Source organism: Tupaia chinensis, unplaced genomic scaffold (genome assembly GCF_000334495.1).
Source record: "Tupaia chinensis unplaced genomic scaffold, TupChi_1.0 Scaffold000290_1, whole genome shotgun sequence".
Taxonomy (NCBI): domain Eukaryota; kingdom Metazoa; phylum Chordata; class Mammalia; order Scandentia; family Tupaiidae; genus Tupaia; species Tupaia belangeri.
The window spans coordinates 205,838-214,736 of NW_006159775.1; the positions used below are offsets into that span (position 1 = coordinate 205,838).

General features: G+C 40.3%; 1 protein-coding gene across 1 annotated transcript in view; it reads right to left on the reverse strand.

The window, feature by feature from the left end:
- Positions 1 to 8,899, reverse strand: part of FHOD3 (formin homology 2 domain containing 3) — a 507,831-nt gene that overhangs the window by 171,526 nt on the left and 327,406 nt on the right. The window contains exon 11 of the mRNA XM_006150579.2: positions 1,647 to 1,751. Within this exon, the coding sequence (XP_006150641.1) occupies positions 1,647 to 1,751 (105 nt within the window). The remainder of the gene's footprint in view (positions 1 to 1,646; positions 1,752 to 8,899) is intronic.

Below are 8,899 nucleotides of genomic sequence, written 5' to 3' on the forward strand. Positions count from 1 at the left end.
GCTGATCATTCATTCTTCCCATTTCACTATGAAATGTACAGCTAGTTCTCTCCCATTGGCTGATCCTTTCCACTCTCCACACAACCACTGACTTCTTCTCAGACACTTCCAAAGGGGGAATAACCATTTGTTGGTCAGTTCACAGAGGAGTCTACGGCTCTTGGAAGTGGTGGATATCTCACAGTGTCAAATGAGTCAATCTGAGAACTTTATTAGTGTGTACTGATAGCCTATAAGACAAGACATTGGCATAAAAGAATCCCATTAACTTTGAAGTTGGCATGAAAAAGATTTTACTCGATTAAAAAAAGATTCTTTAGATTTTGCTTATTTGTAGGGGAAAAAATAACAGTAAAAGTGTCAATAGCAAAATCAATTGAATGAAAAAAACCACTGAATGTTCTAATTATTTTTGAATACTAGAAAAAAATTATGAGCAATATTTATTTTTATAAAACCATCATTTGGGTAAAATATCTACAAAATTAAAAAACATCTGCAAGGTGTCTATGTCTATTAACACTGCTTGCAGAGATGAACACAACACAAGAAACTTCCTGAAGGGCTGCAAAGTATGTTAGTTGCTCTGGGCATGAAAATGAAATGTCAGGGGACCAGCAGTTGGCATAATGGCTATGTTGCTGGACTCCCATGTAGTCAATCGTGGTAAAAGTCCCTGACCCGGTGGCTTAAACTTATGCCGAGCACATGTGCGTGCGTACCCAAGATCCTGAGAGGAGAATGGAGGAGAAGGGATTGCAGTGTGGCCATCCCCTCTGGGGGGTGATTTCTCGCTTTCTATCTCTCTGTCTCTCTCTGTCTGTCTGGTGAGCGCACGCAACCTATAGCAAAAACCTCTCCAAAAAGAAGAAAATGAAATGTCAGACAATTTTTCTATGCTGCATAGGGTGAAAAATGCTCCTGTAATTGGATAAAAACAAACATGAGTCATTAATACAGAAGTCATCCACACATAGCAACTAATATTGGACTTGTAAAATTATTAGGCCAGGGTCAGCAAGTGGCATGGTGGTTAAGGTACTAGACTCCCACATGGCTGACTGTGGTTCAAGTCTTGGACCTGAAGGCTTGAAAATTATGCCAGACACATGTGCAAGCATGCCCAAAATATCCCAAAAGCAACTGCAGCATGGCCATTCTCCCTGCGGGGGTGATTTCTCACTTTTCCTTTCACTGTCTCTCTCAGTCTCTCTCCAGTAAGCCCATGTGCCCTATGGCAAAAACCTAAAAGAAAAAAATAAAGAAAAAGAAATTAGGTCAAAGGGGATACATGGACTTCTTACTACAAAGATGCAAGGGCTAAAATCTTTGCAGAGATGAGTCCTTTTAGTCATTGTGAGTCTGGCTGAGTTAAAGCACTCAGTGAGGGAGGGAACAGGGAGTAGAAAACCAGTCGGAAGGTTTTTCCATAAAGTTAGTTTGGAAGGCAGTTTGAAGGGGGAAAAAAGTGCAATTCTGTAATGAAAACATGCTCAGTTACTTCTACAAAACTAATCATTCTGTGTCCCTGCAGCCAGGGTAAGTAAAGCATTGAAGTGGGAGCTAGTGAGGCAGGGAAGCAACTATTCAAAGGTGGTGGCAAACTATCCGCTAGGGTGGAGCCTGGAGCGTCCAGCCCTTGATACCTGTCCTTGCCCTGATAGGGGCCATCATCCTCTCTCTCTTCCTCTGAATTAGGCTCCGTGACTGGCTGCTCCTCTTCTTCCTCTTCCTCCTCTTCCTCCTCATCCCTGAGACGAGGCCAGAAAAAGAGAAGTGCACACAGAGACAAGATGGAAATCAAATTGAGCATGACAGACAACAGGGAGATGAAGTCAGAAATAAACATACATAAGCAACAACAAAACAAAAAACAGCTGGCTAAAATGAAAAAGAGCACACTTAATATGTTAGGAGAGAAAAAACCAGTCTGAAGGAAATTCTAAATACGGGGTGGAGATGCAGTAACCAAAAGAGGCCAAATTTCTTGGTCAAGTTGGTTGGATGCCACTACCCTGCACCCCAAAGTGTGATTCAGAGAAGTTTCTGGCCTTGGGCAGGCCTCCACTGTGGTTTCTCTCCTGCACAGAATCATCCAGTAAATGGTCCTGATGATGACCCACTCCCACCGCAACCAGAGTCTTCACATCTTCATTGCATTCCTCATGGTTAGAAACCACTGAGGGCCAGGATAATCTGGCATTGACTAACCCCTGCGGTAGACTTATGGATTTGGCACGCCACTCTCTCATTCTTAATGAGTGTGGTTCAGGGAGCAGATTTAATCCCAACTCAAGGGTGAGGACCAGATGGAACCAATCCATGTCACTACTGGGATTTCTCCTGGCACCTTCAGGGATGAGTTATTAAAAAGACACCCTGTATCTGGAGCTACCTTTGGCTTCCAGTGGAGGAAGACAGTAAGTGAAGACTACCAGAGGAAAGCAGAACAGAAGGGGGAAGTGAAAAAGAGGTGAGCAGTCCCTATTATCATTTTAACATCTACTTCAAGCAGTTCTGAAATCCCATCCTGACCCTTTACTAGTGGAAGACAATAAAGTCTCAGTTTTGCAAAAGTGATTTTTGTTGGCTTTTGCCTTTGCAGTTAAATGATTCAAAGAAGTTCTTTATATACCTTTAACATAACTTACAAGTCTTTATATAATGAGTGAAAGTTCTTTATATTTATATGTGCTGCAAATGCCTTTTTCCTCTATATATGTTGCCTTTGCACTTATTTCATGTCATCTTTTAATAAAGAAAAGTTCCTAAGCTTAGTGGGTTTATCTTTTCTGATTAGATGGTTAGCTCATTTTGTGTGTGTGCTGTTTTAAAATGTTTTGTTTACACCAAGGTCTTAAAATAGATATTCTTAGGACTATTAGATGGCATAGCAGTTATGTCGCTGGACTCCCACATAGCCAACCACGGTTTGAGTCCCAGATACATAGGCTTGAAATTAACACCAGGCACATGTGTGTGCTTGCCCAGAATTTCAAGAGGAGAATGAAGGAGAAGGGAGTGTGGTATGGCTATCTCCCCAGGAGATGGGGTGAATTCTCGCTTTCTGTCTCTCTGGCGAGTACATGCACTCTATAGCAAAAATTTCTCTTAAAAAAAATCCAGAAAGTTATTTCTCCATGTGTCCCTTTCCAAAAGCTTTATTACACCCTTTCACACTTAAATTTGCAACATACCTGGAATTTATTTTTGTGTATGACTGAGATAGGGATCAGATGTTTTTCTCCATATGGACACATAGTTGGCCCAGGCCATTTAGTAAATGGATCGTCTTCTCCCCACCATATCATCTTTATAATAAATAGGATGAATATATAAGTATATCTTATAGTACATATAGAGATTATATAAACAGATTGACTTGCGGATTTCTGAACTCCTTACTATTTATCACTTTGTGTATCTTTGCGTGAATATCTTATTGCCATTGCTAATGTTTTATAATTGATTTTAATATTACATAGTGTACATCTTTGGCCCTTTAAATTTTCACAAGAATTTTTGAATCACCTTGTCAACTTCCACAAAAATCTTTCTGGACTATTGATTGGGATTATGCTGGAGGAAAAAAAAATAGACAATATATAAAGCATTATCTTTATATATTGCATATTCCTTTTCATGCTCATGATAGATGAGACCTAATGTTATTGAAATAGTCCCTATTTGTTTTCATTCATTTATTTATTTTTTTTATTTTAGACAGAGTCATGCTGTTGTGATCCTGCTGCCTCAATCTCCCAGCTGAAACTATAAGCGTTCTCCACCATACCCAGCTCTTTTTATAGACAGGGCATTCCTATGGGGCACAGGCCGGGCTCAACCTTGTAATCCTCCTGCCACAGCCTCCCAGGTGACTTGGATTACAAATGCATGTCACTGTACCTGGTCTTTATGTTCAACTGGGAATCAAACCTGGGCCTTCTGTGTGGTCCTGGCCTGTGGAGCAGTGTCTTACCAGTGCAAGCCACTGAGCTGGGTCAGTCTTTCCCAATTCCTTTTAATATTTTAAAGTTTCGGTAGAGATTTTAGAAAAACTCTTAAAATTTGTTTCTATGTTTAACTTTGGTACTAATGTACATGTTATAAATTTCTAAATTTAATTTTCTATTTATTTTTGATGACATGTATATAGAAAGTTGATTTTTGTTTGTAAATTTATCCTGTATCCAGTAACTTTTCTAAATTATTGTGACATGTTTTAGAGAGATTATTTTAAATTTTCTATGTGCGACCATTTTATCTGTAAATATTGATGGTTGTATTTACTACTTTCCAGTTTTATGCCTTTCTCTTTTTGTGCCCTATTATACTTGCTAGGATATCCAAAGTGATATCAAATTAAACTATGGCAGTGAGCATCATTTTCTTGTTCCATATCTTGGTGAAAAATATGAGTTTGCCATAGACATTTTCGGGGACGATCTTTCTTTTTTTGTAAGGGTCATTTTTTTATTTTGTTTAAGGGGAGAAAAGGGGGCATGGAGACAACGGTAATATATATATATTTTTTTTTTGGAGAGGTTTTTGTTATAGGGCACATGCGCTTGCCAGAAAGAGAGAGAGAAAGAGATAGAAAGCGAGAAATCACCCCCCAGAGAGGATGACCATGCCACAATCCCTTCTCCTCCATTCTCCTCTCAGGATCTTGGGCATGCATGCACACGCGCCTGGCATGAGTTTTAAGTCACCAGGTACGGGACTTGAACTGCGGTCCACTACATGGGAGTTCAGCGACATTCATGTACTCCTAATTTGCTAAGAATTTCTTTATCCTAAATGATAAATGCTGTTTTTACATTTATCAAGATGATCATACAATTTTTCTCCTCTTCTCTGCCAATGTAAAGAGTGTGCTTTTTAAAATATCCATTTATTTCTTCTGGGAAAGAGATTCCCAACAAGATTCCCATGCCACAAGGCATTCCCACTTCAGCCAGCCAGGGCCACATGCATGTTCAGACACTTGTGCACCCAGAGTTTTCAGGGAGACCTCTGGAGATAAACTGAGGGACATCCTGCCTGGCAGAGCATCGCACTATCACTGCACCACCACGGCTGGCTATGACTGCTTTTATAAAAACCCTGCATACCAGACATAAACCCCCACTTTGTTCTAACATAGTATCCTATTTATGCACAGCTGGATTTTATTTGTTAATATTTTATTAAGAATATTTTACATATATATTTTGGAAAGGGATTGGTCTATAATTCTCCTTTCTTATAATGTGCTTTTCAGGCTTTAGAATCAGAGTTAGGCGCCCTTCGTAAAGAATTAGGTAGGGTACAGAGGGTGACAGGTGTGAAATTGGAGAGGAAGAGTTAAATCTGGAAAATATACAGCAGCAGATGTGGCTGAATTTGGTGAAAGATTAGATGTCATAGAAAAAGAAGAGAGAAGCACCAACAAAACTCCAGTTACATGTCTCTGAGACCTGGACTGGGGGTGTCTCAGTCAGAAAACAGGGAGGCCAGTAGGACAGAGAGAGCATCCCTCCTGCAATGCCAGAGCCACAGGCAAACACCTCTCATCTGCCCTCACACACCACCCTGTAAAGGCTGCAGTCTTTTTTCCCCTAGCAGCCAAGTTAAAAACTATTCCCTCAACCTCCAGCCACCTTCCCCCAGCTTGATCAGGAGTTTGTAGACGTCATTATTCTAGACTACCCAGAATGCCCCTCATGGGCTACCTCTTCGATACCTCTTTTTTAAAAACAAAACACTGAGCCCCTCCCTCCAAAATGAACTGGAGAATTATACTGTAGATCAATCCCTTTCCATTTACTCCTCCAGGTGGAGCTAGAGAGGCTGTCTAGTGGACTGTCTAGGTCTGTCCTACCGCTCTGTAACTTTCAAACTGTGTGAGCTTGGCCAACTTTCCTAATCCAAATATGGGTGGTAAAAGCACTTACTTCATGGGAGGCCTACATTAATATGTAAAGGTACTTTGAAAAGCTTGGCATGTAGTAAGCAAATCAGTGTGTTTAGCTATGAGCTGTCATCATTATGTTAGGGCCCTCTGGGAACTCTACCCTCTCTGTCATTGGATATACAGAATTCTGCTTGATCCTCTGTGCAAAGCATTCCACATCTCGAATAGAAAGCAACACCTGCTCTTTTATCATTTCCACCTATGTTAGCTCTATCTTTTTGATTCCTCTCTGTTCCATTTAGCTGTCCCACAGATGTTTGAAGACCTGACTATATCCCAAGTGTTTCCTCTGTGGACTTAACATCCTTAGATCCCTCAACAAATCTGCCCATGACGTGTTGTAGTCTTGCTATCATGAGAAGCAGGGCAGGCAGCCAAAGACTCACTTCCAAGTACCCGATAGTCAAAGCTCTGGCCTTGCACTACAATGCAAAGAAAACACCCTCTCCTAAGGCACAGAACTTTGTATGCTTGATTTTTATTTCATTTCAGCCTATGATGAACTCAGTCAAATAATCTTTTTTTATGCCAATAGCATTTAAAATCAGAGTTAATTCAGGCAATTTTGCTTTTTCCCAGTGTAGATTTTCTGTTTTATTTATTTGTTTGTTTGTTTTTTTAACGATAGAGTGCACACGTGCCTGAACGCCACAGAGAAAAAAGGGCGAAGAAGCACCCTTGACAGGACCTCATCATACTTGATCACCTTTTCCCAAAGTTCCAGCTCCTCAGGATCTTGGACGCTAAACGTGTGCCTCATATGTTTTCGAGGGGACCTGGGGAACCAAACCTGCAGTCAGTCTTATAGCTTCCACACATACAGATCATGTTACGTAGGCTGGGCCTCTGGTTTTTCTTTCAAAGTGTAACTTAATGTTGTTCATATTTGTGCTAAGAAACCCTGGGTATTTAGGTTTTAAGTACATCCATGGGTATTTTGTTTGCCTTTGATTGATAAGGAGTTACTCTAGGGCATAGGCCTGTTCTGGCCTAATCCATCAGGTATTTTTCTTTTTACTGCCAACAGTCTCAGATTTGAGGGCACCCTTTCAGACTGGAAAAGCAACCTAGAGGCCTGTAATCTGACCAATTCTATAAGGCAGAGTTTCCATGAAAGCCAGTTTAACTTTCCCAAATATGGGCTTCAGGCAATTGTCACATTTCTTAAGCTTTGCACACAAACAAAAATGAAAATGAATGTTGCTATGCTGCTTTACAAGCATAATACACTCAAAACAACACGGAAGCATGTTCTAGCACCAAAGCAATTAGGATGAAGAAGAATTGATATAGATAGATATACGGGAGAAGGCATTTGTAATACATCTAAGAGATATAAGAATATATTTTAAAAATCAACTAACCATAGAAATAGGGAAAATAAATGAATGCCACCAATAAACATGTGAGAACAGACTCTAATCTCACTATACAAACCTGGGAACTACACATTAAGGCCACAATGACAAACCATTTTATATCTACTTGGCAAAATTCACAAGTCTGATAATACCAAGTACTGAAGAGAATACAGGTTAACTAAGTGTTTGGGTTTTGCTTGTTTGTTTTGTTTTTGGTTTTTGGTTTTTAATTGCCTAAGGCTGTGTGCTCTCTTCAGAAACAGAGAAACAGAAAGAAAGCACCTCCCAATGAGGCATGGTCATGCCACAATACCTTCTCCTCCATTTCTCCATTTCTCAGGATTGGAGGCACACATGCCCAGTGGGTGTCTCAGGCCACTAGGGCCAGGATTCAAACTGCAGTTAGTCATGTGGGATTTGACTTCCTTAGCCACTAGGCCACAGAGCCAGCTTGGTTAACTGATTCTTATGTACTGCTGCTAGGAGTAGGTATAGATATAACCACTTTAGCCAGACAATTGGTATTATCCTATTAAGTTAAACATTCATATCATGACTTAAATGTGGTATCGCTACACTGTATGGCAATGGTTCTGAACTATAGTAATTCTGTTCCTTCCAAGGGAGAGTTGTCTATATCTAGAGATTCAGTTGTCAAAACTAAAAGGTGTGGTAGGGAGTGCTACTGGCATCTACTGGGTTGAGGTTAAGGATGCTAGAAGGCATCCTACAATGCACAGGCAGCTTCCACAAAAAAGAAGCATTTGGCCCAAAATGTCAACAGTGTTGAAGTTGGAAAATCTTCTCTGGGGATACTGAGGTGTATGCATACCATGATCTGACTCCAAGGATGTCCTCAATAGCACTCAAAACTGGAAATAACCCCAATGCCTACCAGCAGGAAAAAAAGATTTAAAAGACTGTAGTAAATTCCAGGCAATGAAAACAGATGAACTACAGTGTCATAGGACAGTATGGATGACCATCAGGAGCTTAGTGCAGAGCAAAGGGAGCCCAAGGAGAAACAAACGACCGGACACATGTATAAAGCTAAAACCTGTCAAATTGTTTAATATGCTGTTTAGTTATACATATATGTGATACTACTAAAAACATACACAAATTGCACAAAACAGTGATAAACACAAATTTAAGAGAGTTAGTTATCTAGGTCTAGAAAGGGCATGGGAGTCACACAGATAGATGTAAGTTAGGGTAACACTTGATTGTTGGTTAGGCCATAGACTTGATATTATTTATATTAACAAATCAACATTAAGTAAAAATAAGCTAGAAGAGGGTCATATATAGACCAGTGATGTCAATGTGTCATAAACCAAGGATTATGATTAATCTAATTCTGTAAAATTAAGATTTTTCTTTTTTTTTTTTTTTTGGAGAGATTTTCACTATAGGGCGCGCGTGCGCTGACCAGACAGACAGAGAGAGAGAGAGACAGAAAGTGAGAAATCACCCCCCCAGGGGGGATGGTCACGCTGCAATCCCTTCTCCTCCGTTCTCCTCTTGGGACCTTGGGTACGCACGCACACGTGCCCAGCGTGAGTTTTAAGCCACCCAGTCC